The sequence below is a fragment of the Taudactylus pleione genome, unplaced genomic scaffold, assembly GCF_031769625.1.
Source record: "Taudactylus pleione unplaced genomic scaffold, aTauple2 ptg000077l, whole genome shotgun sequence".
In the NCBI taxonomy this organism is placed as follows: domain Eukaryota; kingdom Metazoa; phylum Chordata; class Amphibia; order Anura; family Myobatrachidae; genus Taudactylus; species Taudactylus pleione.
In genome coordinates this window covers 4,334,512-4,360,390 of record NW_028284479.1, presented here as the reverse complement: position 1 = coordinate 4,360,390, position 25,879 = coordinate 4,334,512, and the positions used below count along the sequence as shown (strand labels likewise).

At 42.7% G+C, this 25,879-nt stretch overlaps 1 protein-coding gene across 1 annotated transcript in view; it reads right to left on the bottom strand.

Moving 5' to 3' along the window:
• SLC5A8 (solute carrier family 5 member 8) overlaps positions 1-22,455 on the bottom strand; it is a 47,055-nt gene extending 24,600 nt beyond the window's left edge. Inside the window, exons 1-5 of the mRNA XM_088467874.1 lie at positions 21,924-22,455; positions 21,013-21,078; positions 17,563-17,614; positions 11,886-11,953; positions 515-669 (exon numbers count right to left, since the gene is read on the bottom strand). Coding sequence (XP_088324000.1) covers positions 515-669; positions 11,886-11,953; positions 17,563-17,614; positions 21,013-21,078; positions 21,924-22,274 — 692 coding nt within the window. The 5' untranslated portion in view covers positions 22,275-22,455. The remainder of the gene's footprint in view (positions 1-514; positions 670-11,885; positions 11,954-17,562; positions 17,615-21,012; positions 21,079-21,923) is intronic.
• Positions 22,456-25,879: the final 3,424 nt, after the last annotated feature.

Genomic DNA, 25,879 nt, shown 5'->3' with positions numbered 1-25,879 from the left:
GGTACCACCCCTTCCCTGCCCCCAAACTCCCACAGCCTGATTGACAGGGGGCACTGCGACGGTGCGCAGACACCCCACCATTGTATACTTACGTAAACCATTGGGTTTATGTACATATCTGAATCAGGCCTTTAGTTCACAAAGATTGTACTAGGTTTTTTTTCTTGCAAAGGAATTGGTATAAATTTGCAGATTAAGCATAACAATGCATGGTTAGGGTCACACGTATCAGGCCTGCCTTGTGTACTTTTTCAACTGCTACTTTTTCTCCAACCTTGCTACTTTTTCCTGCTTTTTAATTCATTGTGCTACTTTTTCTCAATGTTGTATCTTAATTTGCAAATAGTGTACTAGTTATCTACGATTAGTGTTTTGATATGGCTAAGTAGCAAAGTTTGTGGCACAATAAATGGGGCTATTTGGTGCAATTTGAGTATAGGTGTATGTGGACACATCTGTAATACAGTACATTCTTTATTTGATTATTATAGAGTAATCCAAAAAACCTACTTACTCCCAAAAATTCAGCCTATCTCCATAGTAAGAGTCATTCAAGATAGGGGCAATTCCGCCTTGGACCACCACAGCTCGAATAATCACAGAAGAAAATCCAGCAACCATGATGCCAACCTGGAATACATCTGTCCACACAACCGCTTTAAGACCTCCCTGTAACATATAACACAAAAATATGGATGGAGAGTTTTATTCTAATACCAAATGTGCTATGAATTTTCCAAATGTACACAAAATGCTGAGATTGTTAAGCATTTGATAGGAGAATACACAATCCCTCCATATATTTTAATAACATATTAATAAAAATTAGATGCATTTTTAAATACATTATTCATGTACCGACAAATAACAAACTAAAAGCAAACCATGTTGTCATGAATATGGGCCTGATATAGAGATGGACACAATGGTGATTTATACGCAGAAAGAGCGATTGTTTGCCATTGCGCATGCGATGCACAGCAGAAACGCTGCGATTGTCTTGCGATTCCATAGGCACAGAGATCCCATTTGCAAAGTGAGTGACAGGTAGCCAGCATCTGGGAGAAGTGACCAGGGGCGTAGAGAGTGCTGCCGGGCCCCGGTAAAGAGGGGGTGTGGCCTAATCGTGGGAGGCGTGGCCACGCCCCCGTGAAAGAAAAAAAACATACTTTTGCAGTGCCGCTATGCCAGGGAGGGGGCGCTGTGAGCTGGGCTGCTGCGAGGGAGGGAGGAGGAAGGGAGGAGGGGGGGCGGGGCCGGACCCTGGCCCCCGCCGGTCCTCTCTGGTAGGCCCAGGCCTGGGTAAATTGTATCCGCTCCCCCCCTCTCGGCGCCCCTGGAGGTGATAGGGGAGTGGTCAGAAAAACTTAGGTGTGTCTTACCATTTAAACGCTGTTACAGGAGCAGGCATAAATTAGCCATTGTGATTACATACGCAGCATGAGAACCCTCTGCGTGTCAGGAGAGCTGCAGTGTTTGTGGCTGGTCAGAGCTTCCGTAAGAGCAAGATGGCTGTTCGATGTGCGTCGATGTTACTAATATTTACGCAGGTAAGCAACTTCGAAGGCAGCGGTGGGCATCCTTATGCTCTGGGAAGCTTTAGGACTATTAGCATATTTTCACAGCTGCGTTCTGTACGAAATCGCATCTGCGATCGCGTTAGCATCCATCTCTGAATCAGGCCCTATGTAATCTAGTGCTCTTTGCTAGGAACATGAAATAATCTCTTAGAACCATGGTCCCAACCTGTTTCAAAATAATGAAAAATATTATAACAGGCTGGAGCAGTGCATAGCTGGGACACCTAGCTTAGCAGTGTCACTCTAGCCTCCTGGGCCTGGAGCAGTGCATAGCTGGGACACCTAGCTTAGCAGTGTCACTCTAGCCTCCTGGGCCTGGAGCAGTGCATAGCTGGGACACCTAGCTTAGCAGTGTCACTCTAGCCTCCTGGGCCTGGAGCAGTGCATAGCTGGGACACCTAGCTTAGCAGTGTCACTCTAGCCTCCTGGGCCTGGAGCAGTGAATTGCAGAGACACATAGCTTAGCAGTGTCACTCTAGCCTCCTGGGCCTGGAGCAGTGCATAGCTGGGACATATAGCTTAGCAGTGTCACTCTAGCCTCCTGGGCCTGGAGCAGTGCATTGCAGAGACACATAGCTTAGCAGTGTCACTCTAGCCTCCTGGGCCTGGAGCAGTGCATAGCTGGGACACCTAGCTTAGCAGTGTCACTCTAGCCTTTGGGCCTGGAGCAGTGCATTGCAGAGACACATAGTTTAGCAGTGTCACTCTAGCCTCCTGGGCCTGGAGCAGTGCATAGCTGGGACACCTAGCTTAGCAGTGTCACTCTAGCCTTTTGGGCCTGGAGCAGTGCATTGCAGAGACACCTAGCTTAGCAGTGTCACTCTAGCCTCCTGGGCCTGGAGCAGTGCATTGCAGAGACACCTAGCTTAGCAGTGTCACTCTAGCCTCCTGGGCCTGGAGCAGTGCATAGCTGGGACACCTAGCTTAGCCGTGTCACTCTAGCCTCCTGGGCCTGGAGCAGTGCATTGCAGAGACACATAGCTTAGCAGTGTCACTCTAGCCTCCTGGGCCTGGAGCAGTGCATAGCTGGGACATATAGCTTAGCAGTGTCACTCTAGCCTCCTGGGCCTGGAGCAGTGCATAGCTGGGACACCTAGCTTAGCAGTGTCACTCTAGCCTCCTGTGCCTGGAGCAGTGCATAGCTGGGACACCTAGCTTAGCCGTGTCACTCTAGCCTCCTGGGCCTGGAGCAGTGCATAGCTGGGACACCTAGCTTAGCCGTGTCACTCTAGCCTCCTGGGCCTGGAGCAGTGCATTGCAGAGACACATAGCTTAGCAGTGTCACTCTAGCCTCCTGGGCCTGGAGCAGTGCATTGCAGAGACACATAGCTTAGCAGTGTCACTCTAGCCTCCTGGGCCTGGAGCAGTGCATTGCAGAGACACATAGCTTAGCAGTGTCACTCTAGCCTCCTGGGCCTGGAGCAGTGCATAGCTGGGACACCTAGCTTAGCAGTGTCACTCTAGCCTTTTGGGCCTGGAGCAGTGCATTGCAGAGACACATAGTTTAGCAGTGTCACTCTAGCCTCCTGGGCCTGGAGCAGTGCATAGCTGGGACACCTAGCTTAGCAGTGTCACTCTAGCCTTTTGGGCCTGGAGCAGTGCATTGCAGAGACACCTAGCTTAGCAGTGTCACTCTAGCCTCCTGGGCCTGGAGCAGTGCATTGCAGAGACACCTAGCTTAGCAGTGTCACTCTAGCCTCCTGGGCCTGGAGCAGTGCATAGCTGGGACACCTAGCTTAGCCGTGTCACTCTAGCCTCCTGGGCCTGGAGCAGTGCATTGCAGAGACACATAGCTTAGCAGTGTCACTCTAGCCTCCTGGGCCTGGAGCAGTGCATTGCAGAGACACATAGCTTAGCAGTGTCACTCTAGCCTCCTGGGCCTGGAGCAGTGCATTGCAGAGACACATAGCTTAGCAGTGTCACTCTAGCCTCCTGGGCCTGGAGCAGTGCATAGCTGGGACACCTAGCTTAGCAGTGTCACTCTAGCCTTTTGGGCCTGGAGCAGTGCATTGCAGAGACACATAGTTTAGCAGTGTCACTCTAGCCTCCTGGGCCTGGAGCAGTGCATAGCTGGGACACCTAGCTTAGCAGTGTCACTCTAGCCTTTTGGGCCTGGAGCAGTGCATTGCAGAGACACCTAGCTTAGCAGTGTCACTCTAGCCTCCTGGGCCTGGAGCAGTGCATTGCAGAGACACCTAGCTTAGCAGTGTCACTCTAGCCTCCTGGGCCTGGAGCAGTGCATAGCTGGGACACCTAGCTTAGCCGTGTCACTCTAGCCTCCTGGGCCTGGAGCAGTGCATTGCAGAGACACATAGCTTAGCAGTGTCACTCTAGCCTCCTGGGCCTGGAGCAGTGCATTGCAGAGACACATAGCTTAGCAGTGTCACTCTAGCCTCCTGGGCCTGGAGCAGTGCATTGCAGAGACACATAGCTTAGCAGTGTCACTCTAGCCTCCTGGGCCTGGAGCAGTGCATAGCTGGGACACCTAGCTTAGCAGTGTCACTCTAGCCTTTTGGGCCTGGAGCAGTGCATTGCAGAGACACATAGTTTAGCAGTGTCACTCTAGCCTCCTGGGCCTGGAGCAGTGCATAGCTGGGACACCTAGCTTAGCAGTGTCACTCTAGCCTTTTGGGCCTGGAGCAGTGCATTGCAGAGACACCTAGCTTAGCAGTGTCACTCTAGCCTCCTGGGCCTGGAGCAGTGCATAGCTGGGACACCTAGCTTAGCCGTGTCACTCTAGCCTCCTGGGCCTGGAGCAGTGCATTGCAGAGACACATAGCTTAGCAGTGTCACTCTAGCCTCCTGGGCCTGGAGCAGTGCATTGCAGAGACACATAGCTTAGCAGTGTCACTCTAGCCTCCTGGGCCTGGAGCAGTGCATTGCAGAGACACATAGCTTAGCAGTGTCACTCTAGCCTCCTGGGCCTGGAGCAGTGCATAGCTGGGACACCTAGCTTAGCAGTGTCACTCTAGCCTTTTCGGCCTGGAGCAGTGCATTGCAGAGACACATAGTTTAGCAGTGTCACTCTAGCCTCCTGGGCCTGGAGCAGTGCATAGCTGGGACACCTAGCTTAGCAGTGTCACTCTAGCCTTTTGGGCCTGGAGCAGTGCATTGCAGAGACACATAGCTTAGCAGTGTCGCTCTGGGACCCCCTTCTCAAAAGAAAGCAGAGCATGGGCCTGAGCGTCTAGAATTATGTTGCGAGGGTGAATCACAGTGCATGGAACATATAACGAAGTCAAGAAACGGCATGTCTATAGGCTTTTAGCTTAAAGGTAATGCAGCCTTTAGTTTGTAAGTAGGATAATTAGTTTGGAGGGTGATCACTACTACAAGCAGCTGCACTCTTCAAACCATTCAACATACGATGAACAGAAAAACTATGGTGTTCACATGATGGTGCTGGTCAGAGTAGTATTGATGATGGGAGTTAAAAAGTGATAATTGGTGAAGATAACAGAGATAGAAGATGCATAATAAGAATAAGCCACATTACAGTTTGCTAATTAAAGCTTTCATGCATGTAGAAATGGTCAGGAATAGAGACAAATATTTGCAACCCTGGTAAGAAAAACTTACACAAAATCTTCCACCAGCCATTCACACAGCAAGATAAGGAAGCATGTCAGAGCCTCGGAGTGCACACTGCAACTTTATGGTGTTATGGTAATGACTATATTAATTAAATTCAACAAACTGTCTCCAAAAGGACTTCCGAGGAAACGAGAAAATCAACATAAACTAATGCAAAAAAAATGATATACATACTGTATGTATGAAAGAGGATCAAGAAAACCCCAATTCTGCATTTATGGACAAGATATATAGGGAGCACCATACTGACCCAAACAGAAGAGCAGAGAGAAGGCCTGTGGATGTATGGATGTATGGACATATATTGCTGCCCTTCCCCTACATATTTTGTTATGGGCCCTGTGGGTGAAACAGTGTTATGCTGGGTACACACTGATCGATGTGTACCAGTACAATATGTCAGCCCAACAGACCGACATATCGGACCTCGGGTACACATTAGAACGATGTAATGAATGATGGAATGATCCCTCGTTTTGTCCTTCATAACCTGCAATGGGACCCCATGTAATATCATGTGGTTGGACATGCAGCACAGCCGACTGGATGATACCGCATGCAACTGTGGGAACGAGCATATTGGCCATACACACTGAGCGATGCGGCCGATATATCGTTCCGATTCGGCCGGAAACTACATATTATGCCAACATCGTCTCAGTGTGTCCCCAGCTTTACGCCCAAGGATGTAAGTGTACATAAATTGTTCTACAGTATTTGACCTGTCTGTGATCTACTGGAATACAGGCAGGATGAGCAGTGGCCAGAATTGTCCAGATTTGCTATTAAAACTCTTTCCTTATCATGTTCTAATTTCTAATGTATAATCTGAACATGTATTCAGTGCTGGCAAAATAAAGTGATTTTTAAATCACCTAAAAATGTGCAAATATATTAGTCTGGGGACCTGGATTATTTTCCACTATATAAAGAGGATCAGATTATTTCTTTACTGTAAATCAGGGATAGGGAACCTCAAGCACGGGGGCCGTATAAGGCCCGCTGAGTAATTTGGTCTGGCCCTCGGAGCTTTTCTGTGCTTGCCTCATCTGGCTAGCAGGGTTCCTATAATGGCACCCTGCAGCCAGATTCTATGCAGCAGTGCAACCTGAAGCGTCCTTAGGACACTTCATACGGTCACGCCGCTGCCCTTACAGCTCCCCGGAGCATCCTCAAGCTGCTGCGGGCATTGCTGTAATCACAGGTGATTGTGGCCACGCCCCCATGTGACATTACACTGAGGGGGTGTGGCCTGCACCAGGCCCGTTAATAATGTTATATATATCAAAATGGCCCTCGGCAGAAAAAAGGTTCCCCACCCCTGCTGTAAATATTATACCTGTGATAAGAGTAATTTATCAGACGCACACTGATTTGGTACAGTAAGTGCCATTATCCCCTGCTGTTTCTGTTTAAGATACAGAAGTAGTTGCTCCTAAACCAAAAGAAAACTATAAACTTCATAGGATAACACCTAACCCATTTATAAAAACTAAAACAAAAAAACATTGAAATACAGTGTGTTTCGCTCACTATTGCCCCAATGGTTTACTTATAACTTTTAAAGTACTTGATGTAATTTGACACAGACAAACCTTGGTCTATGAGAAACATGAGGAAGTCATAGCAAGTGTTAAAAGTGTTCGCCATTAGCATCCAGGCCAGCTGTTCACGCTTGTGCGCCCTGAAAGCCAGCTGTTCACCCCCCTAGTCAGAAGTGCAGTCCAAAATTCAAATAGGGGAGCCAGTGAGGATGGCAGTTGGTGAGGTTCCCCTATTTGAATTTTGCACTGCGCTGCAGCCCCACCTCTGGAGCCGGCTGGTAGTCAGAAGGTATTCCTGGTTCTGACAGTGGTGTTGTGTACTGAGAGGCGTCCACATTCATCGTGTGTGTGTGGTCAGCAGGAAATTGTGACTGTGGCTTCCAATATCTTGGTTAAAACCTTCCATAAGATGGAACAACACATTCCTGCTTGCCTGGATGCTAATGGTGAACACTTTCAACACTTGCTATGACTTCCTCATGTTTCTCATAGACCAAGTTATGTCTGTGTCACACTAAAACACGTCAATTACTTTAAAAGTTATAAGAAAAACTTTCGGGCCAATAGCGAGTGAAGCACCCTGTGAACTGTATAAAAAACAATAACACCTAACCTAATTTTAAAAATGTTCTCTTTCAAAATCAGATACCAAGCTATAAACCTTTTAAACAGTAACCTCAGCCATTTTTTTACCCTGAGAAACCAAACTTATTCTAAAAACAGTGACCCATAATATATATACTTAAAACATCCTTCCAAATCAAGCTTTAAAATATATAAACTATGTAAAACACAGACACACAGGGGATGTGGCTCGGCAGCCACATAGAGAAGCAGCACATTGCTTGAGCTCTTGCTAGATTCATTAATTTGGGGTAATGAAGAGCACAGCTCTGTATATATATTTGATACTAATCAATATACTCCTAGGGCCCTAGTATTTCCACCAGTGCCTATTCATCATAATGAGTCCTGGTCAAAAGAAGCACAGCATCTAGGTCCAGACTTTGAGGTAGATTCAGCTAATGAACCATGAACTCCAATAACCCACACCCACCCTTCATATAGTGAGAGGCCTCCTGCGGCACCACTACTGTCAATGCATGACTTTGTGTTCCTCCCTCTATCTGGGGATTTTCTCTGTTTTAAAATTCACTGTGCCCCTGAAATTTCAGCTGGGGGCCACTAAATGTAAAGCGTGGGAGATAACTGTCGGCATCCTCTAAATGCTGCCAAGCTCCTGCCACTGAATCTGTGGGCTCCATTAGCCCATTACTATCAGTAGTTGGCTCCACCCCCAGGGTCAGACTGGCCCACAGGGATACAGGGAAAACCCTTGGTGGACCCCATTGTCTGGGGGTCCACTCCCTCCTCTAGGGATCAGGTTCCAGATTGTGCACTTGAATTATTTATACATTTTACTGCACAGGACGATGGTGTCTTTTCTACAATGCATTGCTGTTATTAATCTTGTACATTACCATGCATGCACCAGCAGTATTTACTATATATATATATATATATATATATATAATTTTTTTTTCTTGAAAGGGGCCCAGACCATGCACTCTCTAATGGTTAGCCATGCCTCTGGAGGCTGACTACACCTCTAAGTATGGGCCCCTATCACTGCATTACCCTGGTGGGCCCTTCATACCCCAGTCCAACACTGTCCACTGCCCACCCCCCACACCACCTCCCAAAAACTACGCTTAAGAACATTATTCAAGTACAAGGAGTGACAGAAGAATCCTCTCATTATATAATAGTTCAAGAGAGGCTGCAAATGTATACTATGACATTGTACAAAGACCCTGAATCCAGAAGCAGTCATACTGTAACATCTTCATGCTTAAACTGCTCTACCGAAGAGCTTTAGGAGGCTATAAATAACACAAGGAAACCTGTACAATATCAATAAGATATTGTAGCTTTCATCACTAACTGGAGGATGCTTTGATCTATACTTTACATAGTAAACTTTAGATGCAAAAAGTCTGTGATCTCTACTTGCTATGTCTGTTTAACATTTATTTCTGACCACTTCGATATCTGTATTCCACCTAGGCTTTATTGCTTTAGCAGCAGCTACAGTTGTGCATAATAGGAACTGATCTCACTGCAATTCAATTGTATAAGTCTACTGCCCTTGTGTGGCCAAATGTGAAATGATACTGTGTCATATCTCAGAGACAGCAGTGAAGAATAAATGTTATTAAGCTTGTCATGATACAAGAGTAACCTTATGCTTCCCTCCCACACAGCCCTATTGTAAAACTGCAAGAGGGTTTAACCCTTTTAAGTTGTATAAATTCTTTGGATTCCTTATATTAACTACGATCCAAAAGTCACCATTACACAAAAGATAAGGAGCTACTTCCAAGTTCACACAACACTTTATGCATCAGGAGAAAAAAGACTCTATACCCAACATGCCTTTATTGACCCTATCAATGTCAGATCATGAAATTAATTCTGATGGTACCCAAGCTACTGAAGCAGCCATATTTAGACCACAAGCCTATTAATATATGCATGGATTCATTTGCCTTGGATCTTAAGAAATCAATGGCAGATCTAAAACAGATCTAAACTCAATTGCAAACCACACACCTGCAGTGAAGCATGACGTAGATTAAACTCAGCAATTTTGGACTTTCTCCATAAATAAAGAACCTAAATACCTCAGGGAACCGTGAGAGATGGAACTACTGATATCTACATAACATCCCAGAATTCATGGAACCAGAAAGTCCCGGAAAATATTATACATACATTTTTAAGTTTAATTTAAGACAAGGACTAACTCCATTTTTATTCTGAAAGGCCAGACGGATCCCTCTGCCCCAAATCAAGGATACTAACTCCCCATCCCCCTCAAGAGATTTATTACAAAGCTGTTTACAAAGTAAATATCAAAATAACAATAAAATGTAGTAAAAAACAATCCTGTGTGGTTTTTTTTTTGCGAGCCCCAATCTCCAAGTATACCAGAATATAGCTTCAGCGACCATCATTGTCACTTGAGGGACACAACTTGCACCCCCTCTGAACATAAATACAAATATAAAGGGCTTCCCCATATTCAAACTAATAGTAGAAGATGGTAGCAAAGAAAATTTAATTTGAGACTTCAGAGAGGATAAATATCTTCCACAATCTCTAAAACTTCAATTATCTCAATATGGAGGAATCTTATGTCAGTTTGTAGTTAACCTACTTCTTAATCCAACATCTATGACCATATAACCTGAATGTCGAAGCTAAGGATGTCAGGAACTCTATTTCAAAGACGTTTATCATTCTCTCTCAAAACTCCCATTATTGACTCACGAGGATCAGGGAGAAACCATTATGGTTGCATTTTTGATTTTCTATCTTTCTATACCTCTGAAAAGTTGTCATTAACTGATATTATTATTTTTATTTTGGAAGAAATGACTATTTCATCTAGAAATATTTAATTAGAAATTGGATCTTTAATACAATATACTATAACCAGACACTAATGTTTTGCTGTCTTATTATACTAGAACATAAGTCCTACTGTTAAAGCTCAAATATTTTTTGTATGCTTTTTAGCTAATAAAATATAATAAATAATAATAAATATATAGAATGTTATGCACAAATTGCATTTGTTGATTTTGCACTAATCTACTTTTTTACAATTTAAAAATGTTAGATGTTTGTATTCTAACTAACATTTTTTTTTTACTGATTCTGATTTGGCAATTTAAATTGTCCTGCATCATACTGGTCAGCAATATGTTCTCCTAAGCTACCAACTTCCCTCACATTTAGGACACAGACTTAATAACAGGTTTGAGTAAAACATCTAATAAATATATACAACTTACTCTTCCCGAGCCCAAATTACAAAGATGAAGTATTGCTAATCTATTAGTGTATCTTGAATCCATCACCTCTTTGCAGGGGAATTTGACCACTTGCCTTCCTGCCCCTACCGGACCCCTTCCAGCTTTCCCTATCACTTTTCACTTCCCCTTTGCAGTAAAGGAATCAGATATTACCTTAGTCTACACACCAGGCTCTTCTAATTTATACCTGATTTGTGGGTAAATCTAATTAAAGATAAATAAGCTATTCAAATTTATACCAAAGGGTTTAACTTCTCACAAAAAAATGTTGATTTTAATGTCTATAATTCATACATCACATAACAATTTTATTTTCCTACGGACAAATCATTTTAAGAACTCCCGTTGTCCTTAATTATTTCCAAAAAAGTTAATGATGAAGTTTTACGATTCTCATCCTCTGGAATGCAATGATGAAAATATTGCATTCGGAGAGGGGGGTGGCATGTTCTTTCTTGCACAGGGCACCAAATGTCTAGTTATGGCTCTGTGTTGATTAATAAAACTGAATATCAGGACATTACTGAAGATAAAATGTATGCTCCTAACACAGGACAAACAAATTTCCTTAGATCACATAAAGCCTGAATCTTATTTGTGGAGCTGTAATAGTGTTATATCGCAAAACTTAAATAATTGTAACTCCCACCCATCTTTTATTATTCTTCAGGTACTTATTAGATACATGACTGAGTCTAGTCATTTTGACACCTGGAGATGTAAAATGGTATTGTTACATCTCCAGGTGTAAAAATTACTAGAAAATAAATATACAATAAACTACTCTTACTCTTCTTATCTACATAAGACCAACCTGATGTTTTAGTAACACAGTGGTAATCCCTCACTATGTGCCAGCCAATGACATAGAGTAGAAGCAAGTAGATTCTTTCCTGTGAAGTTATTGGTAGTTACTACTCCCTTGGTAATGGACTGGCTGGGCTATAATGTCAAGATGAAAAAATGTACCCTGCCCCCACTCTACACAAAGTAAAAGCCTGGGAGGCCTTGGCAGCCTCTGTGGAGGGTGTATCCAATGTGAAGGTTTGCCACGGGGGCAGTAGTTGCATTCGCCAGCTACTTCCACAGAGATTATAGATGGCTGTTAGGCAGTGGACGGATTAAATTGCCACTGGATTACGATTAATCAGAACATATCCAAACAAACTGTGATACACCAGCAAATAAAAACGAAGAGAAATTAATGTGTTAAAGGGGAGGGAGTGTATGTGTTTAACAAAACTGTAAATGTTATCCTGTATAAAATGAATTTGGAGAATACTAACCAGTGTGCAGTAGAATGTACAGACGACTCCTGTGGCCACAACTGCACCCCACAAATGAAATCCAGTCACTGAAACAGACACAAAAATGGTATAAAATCACAATCAAACAAATTAATTCAGCCTAAAGTCAACAGACACTACAACATTAAAATATTGTTAGGAAGTATTCTTGACTAATAAATATTACAGATACAGGTGAACGAGGAATTATAGTAGCACAGCACAGAAAGTTGATGAACTGTGTAGCTGCACAACGGTAAGGAAATATGGGCTTCATTTACTAACGAGTCATCACCAAAACGAGTGATAAATGTCACTGTGTATGATAATGGTGCTCCAGCCAATCAGCTCCCAACTGTCATTTTTCTAACAGTTGACAGTTGGGAGCTGATTGGCTGGAGCACCATTATCATACACAGTGAAATGTATCACTCTTTCTGGTGATAAAACTTGTTAGTAAATGGGGGCCTATGTGTTATCCTATTATGGCCTGTATTCAATATGTTTCACACCGCGATACTATTTCGCCTGCCGGACTTTTCGCCTACATCGCGTGTTTTGCAGACGAAAAAGTATCGCGTGTGTCCCCGCTTATCCCTGTATTCAATTTGAAAGGACGCGAAGATGGGATCCTGCAAAACTTAAACAAGTGGAAAGTCCTGTCAGATTTGGTGAAATCAGCGTGATACCCCTCAAAAGATGCAGTGACATGGGGATCACTATGGATACCCCTGAATCGGCCTGCTGAAGGTATTTGGGATACTTAAATGTTCTCAATAGGTTCTTATTAGCGTCTGTACAGCAGTGGTGAAGAATAGCATTTTTTTTTTGTTTTCTGTTGAAAATAACTTGTCCCAGCAAATTTGGAATACCTGAAAATGGGGGGTAGAATATTTAAAAGTTGCATCTGCAACCCAAAAACACCTGAGACATACTCTGCGGACCCCCCTGGAGTCTATTTAGCTAGTTTTTAACTTTGTCCCCCAACTTTGGGGTTTTTTTCGCCCCCAAATTGAAAGTAATTTTTGGGGGTTTTCTTGGTTTTTTTTCTAGGATTTTTTTGACGGTTTACCTTTGGGGGACTTTCTAAAGGCTGCATGGGGGTCCCCGCAATGTTGCACCCCAAAACCCCAATTCTGTACTTTTTTCCACCTGCTATTCATAGGCGATACTTTTTTGCCTATTACATTACATTGACTTTCCGCCTAGGTGGAAAGTCTTTGAAGTTGAATACGGCGATACTTTTCCGCCTGGCGAAATGACGTCATCGTCGAAACTTTTTCCCCGATCTCGGCTTTTCGCTCCAAATTGAAAATGGGCCTTAGTATACTCTGCAATGTTTACAGTGTAGCCCAATGTTTGCAGTAATCATAGTCTCCATTCAGGTCTGGTATTTTCCGCATGTGTGAGACTGTAAACAGTAAGACTGACTGATCACAATAGTCACCCACTCAGGAACTTTTACACTTTCTAATCACTCAACATGGGGATGGACTGCCTTGGCTGTCGGACTACAAATAAGAATGCTGGAAACTGCATTTGAAATTACAGTTCTAATAACAGTTTTAGGGGTCTAGTTACTAAGCAGTGTTAGGAGACAGAGGGCCTGATTCAGATCCGGTCGCAAGCGCTGTGCGTTTGCAACTGGGTCAATGGTGGGCCAGTGCGCATGCGCACGACGGGGCCGGATCCGTCGCTCCGGGTCGGATCCGGGCACTCCGTCGCTCCGGGTCTCGCACCAAAGGGGGCGAGCTGTCGATGTTGAGTGACAGCTCGCCCCCTTTGGTGGGCGGGCCGGGGGGGTGGCTGCCCAAATGGAGGCATTCCCATGAGAACGCCTGTCATTTGGGGGGCGGCCCCACTGACATCACAAGTGATGTCAGTGAAGAGCTTCCGGCTCTGTTAGAGCCGAAAGCTCTCTGGGGCTTGCGGCCACAAGACCCTACCACAAGGGTCTCGTCGCAAGCCCGATGGTCGCGATGGCCTTGACCATCGCGACCATCATCATGGCCGCTCGCTATAGCTGTGGGTGGTCCGCCACCACAGCTATGCGAGCGGCCAGGAGGCCGTTCTAAAAAAAAAAAAAAACGCCCTGATTCAGAGCGAGCGCTCTGAATCAGGGCCAGAGTGAAAAGTGATAAGTCTGTGATAGGTGCCAGCCAATCAGTTCCCAACTGCCATCTCACAGGCTGTGTTTGAAAAATGACAGTTGGGAGCTGATTGGCTGGCACCTTATCACAGACTTATCACTTTTCACTCTGTCTCCTAACACTGCTTAGTAAATAGACCGAAGCCTGAAGCCCTGTACTTATTGGTATACAATACAGTAGCCAGTGTCACCTACAAACTACACACATTAGTGTGACACTTGTTCCTGCTGGGACAAACGGGGAGATGTGGCAAATCTTCTATAGAGGACAGGTAGAGATTTGCCCTTAGCAACCAGTCATTGTTGTTATCATTTTATAGAAGGTACTACATCAATGCTGGCTAGAAGCTGACGGGTTGCTATGGGATATTTCTCCACTTGTTCTCTTTAGAAGGTGTGTGGCCTACAGACAATACAGAGAATATTCTGAGAAACTCTATACAGTGCAGAGTGGATTCTAGTGATCTCTATAAAATATAGAATATTGTAATGACCACAATACAGTGTAGGGAGCATTTAGGATGGGATGTAGTTAGGAAGTTGTTGATCATTTTGTTGACCCTGACAAGATGGACAGCAGAATGCCGGCAGCAGTATCCCTACACGGTAGCAATTTTACTTATAACGTTTTTACCATGCGCCTATTATATCTTTAAATGTGCCGTTTTCTATGCATATTTTTCGAAGATATAATGCTTGCACTGTAATAATGGTTTAAGTAACATTTTACTGTGTCGGTACACTGCCGTCAGCATTCTGCTGTCGCTCAGGTCCATAACTAGGGTTGTGCGACCGATGCCATTGCACAGAGTGCAGGACTCTGTGGGTGGCACCGTCATTGCCCCTCGGCAATTGCTTCTGGCTAGCAGGGTGCTTGCAATGACACCCAGCAGCCAGTATCACTGCATCAGTGTAGCCCATAGAATCCTTTGATTACTACAGACAGGCACCATGCCATGTGTACAGCTACCCGGAGCATCTTGAAGATGCTCCGGGCATTGCTGCACTTTCGGGTGCTGGCGGCCTCACCCCCATATGCGACATCAAAGAGTCATGCTCAAAGAGGACAGGGTCGACACAGAGCGCTGTTAAGCCCTGTTACAGTCCTGCTGTCCATCTTGTCTTTGTCGACTAAGTGAACTTTGACCTAATGTATGTATCCCTTACTGATCAATATACAATACACAGAGCAATTCTAGTGACCTCTATACAATATAGATATAATTCTAGTGACACATACACAATGCAGATAACATTCTAGTATCCAATATGTAACACAGACAGCATTCTACACTCTATACAATACAAAATATATTATAATGGTCTCCATACAACACTTAGTATATTCTAGCGACTGGTCTGAAACACAAACCGCATTCTAGTTATCTTTTAACAATACTAAGAGCACTCTATGGACCACTACACAGTACAGAGAGCATTCTAGGACCAATACAAACAATGCAAAGAGCATTCTAGTGACTGAAGTAGAATACAAAATATTTTAGGGAATGATATACAATACAGAGAACATTATAGGGCACAATATAAAATAAAGTAAGCATCTTACATTATTACAATACACAGAACATCATAATGACCAGAATACAATAATACTTTCAGAAATATATCTGAACTGGATTCTAAAGGCTAGATGGCTTCTATATCTACTGTACATATGGATGCAAAACAAAATTAACAAAAATATATATGTCTCTAAATAATGCAAAGGATGTTCTCTAAACAAGGGAAGGGAAGGGATCACTTTGGGCATTATTTAGACTTAAATGTAAATGCAAGTTGCAGCTTTTATTTTTTTTATAGTGCATACCGGCACTTGTGACTCTGTATGACAAGGGTTGGAGGGAGCATACGGACGTTAGCAAAGTAAATTAAGGGCGTGATGTGGGCATGTTGACATGAATGGTGGCCAAAACAGCCACTGAAAGATGTGAACACATCTGCCAGGAGGGACCTGACTTGTGGGTACTGAACCCTGTTGCAAGTAGTGAACTGATGATGATGGATGCAGGCTGCATCTGAGTGGATAAATGTGACCAAACAAACCCACTTATGCAAATAGAGTGAAAATGTTGCAAGTGTGTTTTATAAGTCAAATTACACTGCGATGAATTCACATTTTATACAAATAAAGTAAGCGTCATACTCTGTTAAGGAAAGGGAAGGCTATGGTCATTAAAAATAATAATAATTACATTTACATCTTGTTCAATCAGTATCAGATGCTTTGAACTACTTTGGTATTTATTACCAGCACTATAAATTTATTAATTGTAATGTGTATGCATTGAAATATTACATGTAAAACTGTGAAATGAGTGATGTTGCTTTACTGTATTTCATTTTTCTCTCTAGAGCTTTACTATATAGACACCCGACAAATGGAGACGTACCTAAAAATAATCTCCAGACTTTACTATATTTACTCCCAAACTAAAGTGGCTTTACACAGACTGCAGATCCTAGAGGGCTTTATAATGCAGACTCCCCCAATCTCTGATGGTAACCAAATCAGACCACTGCTCTGTGGTGGTGACCGCCCTGCAGCCCTACGCTGTGTCCCAGCTTACTGGAGAAAAAGTGTTGAAAACAGCATCACAGGAACTACAGGTTAACAGCTCAGATGGTCAGGCTAAGCTAAAAACCTGACAGCTGGATAAAATACAATAGATACTACTGATTAGAGAGCTAGACCTTATAAAGGTCAAACGTCCACCCAGTGTGATAAAGTAGATGAATCTGTAACGTTTCTTTGGAATGTTACCCCCTTCTCCCAGGCATAGAGCCTTATATATAATTTACATAACATACAAGTAAAATATCAGAAGTTCCCAACTTCTAATTCAGACATACTAGTCCTCATATTGTACTAATAGGTACTTCCACTGTAAAACTTCTGATATTCTACCTGTATGTTATGTAAATTACATTTGTTTGATACATTCATATATTGTGAATGCACTTTTTATATGTATGTTTGATATATTATTAAATAATTTGTTGTTGTCAACTCTGAGCTTTATTCTAACTATTGCTTTATTTATTTTATTATATTGGTGTGAGTTTAGAAGCGCAGGGATCTGCAATGCTGGCAGGAGGTGTCTTTTGTCCTTAGACACCTCCTGCGGCATTAGTATAATAGCTGTACAGTATTGCACAGCTGCTGTGTACAAAGACGCTGCGGCAATGCATTATCGTACAACTATTAATCAGGCCCTAAATGATCTGTAAATTGAAGATTTACAAATATAATCTAATGGATAATCCACTGTTAAAAGCTGCATTAAGAAACTAATTTTCTCTGCAACACTCCTAGGATGTTTCTTAAAATGTCAATCATAACAGTCATAACGATACTGTTTCACATCACCCATATTAGATGGAGGGAATTAGTAGAAAATATGGTATTTGTAGATATATGAAAAGTGCCCAAGCTGTGCATAGACAGCTGTGCATATCACTAATGAAGTTATGACATCAATAAGCAATATATGTATATCACTTTCTTACCTTGATTTAGTGCAAGAGCTGGAGCATAAATAACAATTCCAGTATACAGGATCTAATAAATAAGCATTGGAGAAAGGTGCAGAAACATGAACAAGTGATTGCAAATGTTTTATGCTGAGAAAATGAAAACAATAAAATAATCAATAATATCTGTTGATAAATAAAAAAATATGTTCCCAAGAATGGACTGTGGGCCTGATTCAGATTTGTGAATAGAGCAAGAGGGGCTCATACATCTACCAACAAATTGCCCGATCCCCAGACTGGAACGGAAACGCCGATCCGCAGGCCGAAATTGCCAACTGGCGGCCATCAGTGATTGCTGATCTGTCGGGGATCGGTGAAATTCCTCATGTTAAAAGTTGTCGATTTGCTAATCACAATCATGTTTTGATTGTGATTGGCAAATCAGTGAAAAATCTGTGAAATCCGTCATATTGAATTTCACCAATGCGCCAAAGTCTGGGGATCAGCAAATTGCACAATCAATTGCTAGTGTATGGAAACCTTTACATAGAGCAAGTAACTGTGTACCAGGACAAACCATGTTGCAATACAAGGGGTACAAATAAATACATTTTTTTTTTGCATGTGGGGTAACTTCTGCATGTAGCCCACAAATGCTGCACAGCTTTATATTTACACTGTAATTTAGCTTTCAGTTCGGACACACCACTCCCAAATCTAAATTGGTTGTGAACAGTTCCCTTCCAGTAGATGTACCTGGTAATTAGTGCGATTCCATGCCCTTAAAGGCCACCAATAGAAGAAATTTGTACCCTCGCAGGCTCGCTTCACTCGGCACACTTCGCTCACCACAGGTTTCTATTTCCCCTTTATGTCCACGTGGATAGTAACTGATGATGTTGGATAGTAACTGATGAAGTCAGGGTACATCTACTGAAGGGGATATATCCGCTACCAAGCTAAAAGCACATTTTACATCTGCCTTACCTGTAGTGCAGCTTGGTTTTACCAAGATGCAGTTACTTGCTCTTTCCTACTCTATTTCCACATCTGAATCAGGCCCTAATTCTCTAGTTCTTCAAAGCCACAGTTCTTCTTCATGTATTTACATGGTCTGTTTGTGTGACATTTCTACATTTGTCATCTGTGACTGAAATAAATCTCCATATTTAAAAACTTCATATGGAGGTCCAGCCTGCTATCTTATTTCCACTGTCACTGAATTTATTCTATTCTTTTTTCTCCTAAACACACTGCTTGTGTGACCTCATTTACATACAATGTAACTGATGGCAACATAGAGACATCTTTGCCTCATTTATTTTAATTGCTACAAGTTAGATTTATATTTGAAACTGGTTTATGTGTGCCTATAAATGTGCTTTCTAAATAAAATGCTTGTTTGAATTTATGTGAGTTATGTCGATTATTGTATCTACAGTATCTCACTTTTTCGTATAAATCGCCCTGTTCTGCCCAGTATAGATAGACAGTTAAGAGGTCAACAATGTCTAGATAGACACCAAATGTTAGACAGGCAATAGGTCAAAAGGTTGACACAGTAAAGGTTGACGTGGAAGACGGCCGACATGTACAAATGGTCAACAGGATCAAAATCTTGACATGAAAATGGTAGGCACACATATGGTCAACACATTTTTTTTTCAATGTTAGGGTTAGGCACTTATCGAAGGGTTAGGCAGTTATCACGATGGTTAGGATTAGGCACCTACCCCAACGGTTAGGCACCTGGAGGGAGGGTTAGGCACCAAGGAGTGGGTTAGGGTTAGGCACTAGAAGGGATGATTAGGATCAGGCACCTACCCAGATGGTCAGGGTTAGGCACCAGGAGGGAGAGTTAGGGTTAGGCACCAAGGGGAGGGTTAAGGTGAAGATTACGTTTAGAAGAAAAAAAATTTGGCGAACATTTGTGTGTCACTGTCAACAATTTCCATTTCGACCTTTTGACCCTGTCGACCATTTGTATGTGTTGAACTTGATTGTGTTGACCTTCTGTCCCTGTCGACCTATTGCCTGTCTAACATCTGGTGTCTATCTAGACATTGTCAACCTTTTAACTGTCTATCTTTTATACCATAACCATTCTGCTCATGTCCAACAAAGTCCGCTCCTAATATTGATCTCATCTCATACCTTTTGGCTCATGTAGATGTGCGTTATATGGATCCTGTGCCCTAGTCCTTTATGTTGTGTTACTGGAACACACACAATGAACAATGTGTTTTTTATTCATCCAGGGATAATGAGTTTCATTGTCTGCATTAACTTTTTTTTTTTTCTGGTGCTCATATTGGTGTTTAGTTAGAATTTGTAGTAAGTGGAGCAGTTGCAGAGAAATAAGTAGCTGGTGAATATATATAGTTTGACACCTAAAAGTGAAAGTACACAAGTCCTGCATGATCTCACTTACTGGGAAGAGTAATGGGAATAACCTATTGATTGCTAAAATTAATCATTACTAATCTGTGGCCAGTGGCCAATATGTTTTTATTTATAATCAAAAATAACTGATCTTATCTCTTGTCATATTTATCCTCACTGACTACACCACCTAGTGTTATCAGTAGAATGTGAATAGATGTTAGCTAATTACTGTCCCATATTTATGAAGAACCAGATTCAGGGGCCCATTTCTTAATTCTTTGCGGCATATTTCCTGAAAATATATATATATATATTTCCTATATATATATATATATATATATATATATATATATATATGACCACACCCCTATATATCTGCTTATGAAAATAGTATATGGCTGATAGTGTCATCACCTTCAGCTATATACCGTACCTGGTGCAAGATCTTGCTGACATTAGACTGATCCCTGTGCCCACAACATGTCAACGGAATACTTATCCTATGTGTGTATGTGTGTATGCTGTCACCCAATTACACCCACTCAGCTACTAGTGCAGATGAGGCTGGGATGCGTACATCTCTAAGCTGGGTACACATTTAGGGATGTGTACCCAGCACCGATGTCGTGTTCGTGGGGACCCGGCTACACACTTTCCGATGCCGATGCATTCGGCAGCATGGCCACCATTGACGATATCGCCCGTCGTACCTGCATGCAGGTGCGCCAGGCAATGTCGCTGACGATGCATGGGAGCACGCATTGTCAGCGACATAGCGGGTACACACTGGCCGATGTGCTCGATATGTCGTCCGATCCATCGGATCGGACAACATATCTTCTAGTGTGTACACGGCTTTAGTTGCTGCTTTTGATTTCAATAATAAGCACAATTATATCCAAATTGCGTGCTAGCAAGTTTTAGTTCTTCCTATGCCACAGCTGCAGTCCACCAGCTTTCCCACTACACACTATAAAGGACTGCAGGTGACTCCATAGTGATGACACTCATAGGCCTGCACTGGACAAAACCCAATTTTCACTGTGCTATTAATGGCAATATGAAAACAATTTAAAGAGAAATGTAAATATTACATACCGTTTGTATAATGAAAAGGATAGTTCCAATGAGCCGCACAGGTTTGTTAAATCTTAGTTCAAGATACTGTGGATATAATAATAATAATAATAATAATAATAATTATCATTATTTGCTAAATGAATGCACAAATCCAATGATGTCTGATCTAAATATCCCATAAACCACATGCTTGTTGTGTGAGGAGACAATGATAAAGGAAATGTAACCAAAGAGATCATGGAATCTAGCCATTGTTTTTATATACACTATCCAAAAAGACCAACATATTTAACTGTGGAGTGAGCTTCTACAGTACTTAGGATACGTATTTCCCAGAAATATAACAGGTAGCAAAGTTTAATCCTTATATATACAGAACAGGTACACATTAACCTAATAAGAGATTCATGAACTTCCTTGTCCACGCAAACAGCTATAATAGATGTTGCACCCATATAGCCAACTATGGGTGGAAGCAGTGCATGTATGTATGTGTGTATATATATATATATATATATATATATATATATATATATATATATATATATATATATTGATAAAAGTCATTTCCGACTTAAACGTTGAACAAGGCAGATAAAGTTGTCATACTGGCGGCTGCCAATTAGATAGGGAATGTACTGTGACTGTTTAACACTATAATCCCGTAAAAGTGCAGAGAGCACAACAGAGAGCAGCCACTTTCATGTCTGATGTTGCTCCGTTACTTCTGCATAAATAGATTTATTTGTAGTATATACTAGTTAACTGCAGCTACAATTAGAATGACGGAAGACCTGTAGTATCGTTTGCTGCTTGGGGTGGATAGGTAAAGTAATACAGGGCTAAGTGCATGAGGCGAGGCGATGCCAGCCTGTGGCTGCCCCCTTATCACTAATACAAGTAGCTGGCGCAGTAGTTGTACCACATACCTCATATGTGCTGGTGATGCCCAGCCTGTAGAAGACCGGCAGGAAGACCTCGGATGAGATGATCACCACGATGGCGTAAGTGATGGCAAATATGCTGAACATAGCCCCAAATCTGTAGACCTCTGCAGGTGTGCCCAGCACTGTGACTGCGGACATGAAGCTGGCAGTGAGCGATAGGGCCACTGGCACCGCCGTCATGCTGCGGCCCCCCATCAGGAATTCCTTAGAGGTTTTCTGTCCACCTCCGGCGAAGGCATAGTAGATACCAATGACCGCAGAAACCACCAGCATCAGAGCGAACACCAAGTAGTCCCAGACTGTGAAGGAGCCGATGTCCCCCGGGGTGGCCATACTAGCTGTGTGGGTGACACAGGTGGGTGACAGAGGAAGGATGAGCAGGTAGGCGCAGTGGTCAGAGGTTTGTATCTGAGCTACCTCTGCTACATGCTAATGAGCTGGACCGGGTACTCAGGAGGAAACAGCGGAGTAGAAGGAGTGCCCAGGTACTGCAATGTGTTATGAGAGTGCACAGGTGTCATTAGACTCTGGATGTAAGTGTGTGCCGCTGGGATGTGTGAGAGATAGAGGCAGAGCAGGCAGTGTAATACTGAAGCTCTCTTATATTAGTTGAATGCTAGTTGAAGATTGATAGTAATGAGTTGCAGAGTGTTAAATCTGTGTTCTAAAGAGAGGTTGAAAGTAATTATGTTTCTGGTGCAAAGAATAGAGCTATGAGCAGCCTAGGTAAAGAAGATTGAGAGTAAGGGCCATTCTAAGTAACTGAGCCTAAAGGAGAGTTTATAAAGAGACCAGGTTAATTATCACATTACCCTGTCTTGTGCTCCCTGTAGTGATAAGCCCATCATTTCCATTGTTACAGATATGCAGGTTTCAGGGTGGCTACAATACTGTATTAGTAGGTGTTATATTAAATAATAACCAGTGGGCACATATCTCTACATCAAAAATACTGTGAGGCACATGTTGAGTTAGACGCTAACTCAATTTTCACAACAAATTGTTTATTTTCAGCTACTAGATACCACATGTACACTAAGGACCTGATTCAGACCTGCTCGCTAGCAAGTGATCACTCATTGCTGGCGATGTTTTTTGCAAATGTGCGCATGCGTATAGTTCGCAGTGCGCCTGCGCAAACTAGTACGAGCGATCAGGATGCGCTCACTCGCCCTTCAAAGACAGCCCAGTGGAATGAGTGACAGGAGAGGCCATTTGTGGGTGGTAACAGGGGTAGGCCAGTAGTAACGGGGAAGAGGAGGTGCGGACACAGACATGCCTGAGTGTTTCAACGCCGTTTCAGAGGTGTGCATAATTAAAGTCATAGTACACGTCACCTGGTTGAATTATACACTGCAGTGCTTGCGGTAGGGTACAGTCAACCGCAAGTGCTGCGGTCAGATCCGATGGAGCCCGATGTACCGATAGTTGTATATACTTCCTGGAGATGACGTCTGCTAGTGGGCGGCTCAAGACAGACTGGTGGGCGTCTGTAAACACAAAGTGATCGCTCGCCAAGACATAGTGGGCTTGCTTATGCCTTGCCGTGCGAGCGGCTGCCTTGACGTCACTTAGCTGAATTTCCATACGCTGGGAGCCAGCGGCCGCATCTAGCGAGCGGGTCTGAATCAGGCCCTAAATTCACACACATGCACACCCAAATAAAATGGATCCACACTAAATTTACACTCCCAGAAAAGTCAGATCAATTTTAAATCTATTGAAAAGCAAGATCCATACCAAATCTCTAGAAAAAAAAGCTGTATTTTCTTGCAGTGTAAAGAATGTGTGGGTCTGGCTTTACTAGATGTGTGTGGATCCTGCTCTTTCAAAACTTATGTATTAAGGCTAAAATGAGGCCAAAAGTCCGCAGTGGTGGGTGTACCACATCCATAATGCGATGCATAATACATCCTACCCTAAAGTATGGATTCTGCTTTTTCAATAGAGTTAATATGGATCTGGCTTTTCTGGGGTGTGAAATTATTGTGGATCAAACTTTACTGGGTGTGCATACAGGTATGTGTGAATTTAATGTGGATCTGGCTTTTTCAGTATAGTTTGTATAGATCCATCAGAATGGTCTTATACCCTTTTCCGGGACCCAGTTCCCTTGGAGCACATGTTGTTAGACTGCTGTCCACTTTGCGCAATGATTGCAAAATCTATTAAGGGGCCTATTTATCAATAATAGCATTTGCAATGCGATCTGGGTGCAATATTAGTGCCCAAAATTGCATTGCACGATGCAATTATACTGGGCAGATGTATGAAATAGCACACACAGGGACCGGGACTGAGAGAGGCGCCCGTCCCAGCCATGTGGTCAGAATCATGAGATAGCATCAGTGGTCTCTACACTCCTGTGCCGGGACTCCTGCACCTACGCAGTCTACTGACCATGTATGCGTGGCGGCCATTGCTGGGGAGGGATCCGGAAACCTATGGAGTCTGCAGCTGCTGTCAGAAATGGATGGACCGCAGCAGGTATTAGAGATATCTGTTGCAGTCCCTCCTTCATACATTGGGGTGAAATAAATATTTGCAAGTCTCCCCCTGAAAATAGATGTTTTCAGGGAATATGCAGCATATATTTAATGATAAATATTCCCCTTTAATGAGGACACAGTCATCCTGTATTATCTGAGTGCAGCAGACATGGCAGCAGAGTATTAGAGATTTTCCTTTAATTGTGCATGAAAATTAGTAAATGGATGGAGATGTGCCCATTTTGATGACCACACTGAAACTGGCATATTGCTACATTTAAGTGCACCAACTAAAGAGTTTGCAGAAATGGCAACACTTTATTACTTAGAATTTTTTTTATCAGATAGCCTTAGTTACGTCACCGCAAGAGTTTGAGTGCTAATGACTGGGTTACTGATAAATTGCACTAACATAGATCCTTTATTATAGTATAACTATCCCATGCTGAATTTTATTGTAATGATCAATTGCATCAACATTGTATTACTTGTCATTTATTGTTAGTAATTGTGTATTGCATGCCCTTTTCATCTAAAGAACCATCCTTATTATTGTAACTTATCTTAACTATTTCACTGGTCCTATTATCATTACAGTTATTCACTCTGTTATTGTGTTTCAGAATAAATGTGACATTTTGGCTTATCTCCCTTTATACCTGCATTACTAGTTAATGTTGGACTTGATAGACAGGGTGTCTCCCGAGTGGACCCATGGTGAGTGATGAACAACCATGTTACTTCCTGAAAGTTGTACTATATTGGTTGAAGGCACTAAAAAACCAATGGTGAGTAGAACTCAAATCAGCGTATTACACCCCTGGAACATACCTATTCAGGGGTTATGTTATATCATCCAGTGTGTACCCAGGATTACATAAGAGTCTCCACAAATTGACCAGAGAAATGTCCGGTTAGTATATCAGATGGAGCACCAAACAAGTCCAGCGTTGGACAGGTGGCCACCTGATGGAATCTGCATAAGTGATGCAGTGTGCTTATCCTTGTCCACTCATCAAAAGCCGCACTCGGTAAGCAGCAAGTAGCAGCAGTCATACAAGGCGTCCCTGCAGTAATTGGCACAGATCCAAAGGGTTTGCATAGCTGACTGGAATAGTTCTATTTTTCTGTTTACAGCATACATGCCAACTCTCCCTCATTGTCAGGGAGATTCACTGAAATAGTTGCAATCTCCCTGTCTCCCTGAAGAGTCTGGCAATCTCTCTGATTGTACCTTAGCCCCATTAAGAAGCTGTTACATTTTACAAAAACAGCGATATATATATACATTCAAATAGGATCATTAGTATAATTTCCCTGCATTACTTATAAGGCACAATGATCAATATGGGTGCATACATTTTCTGAAAAGTATCACTGTGTATTTATCAACAAATAGATATTACTAACAGCTTTGGGGCTTATTTACATTTGGATGTAAGTCAATTT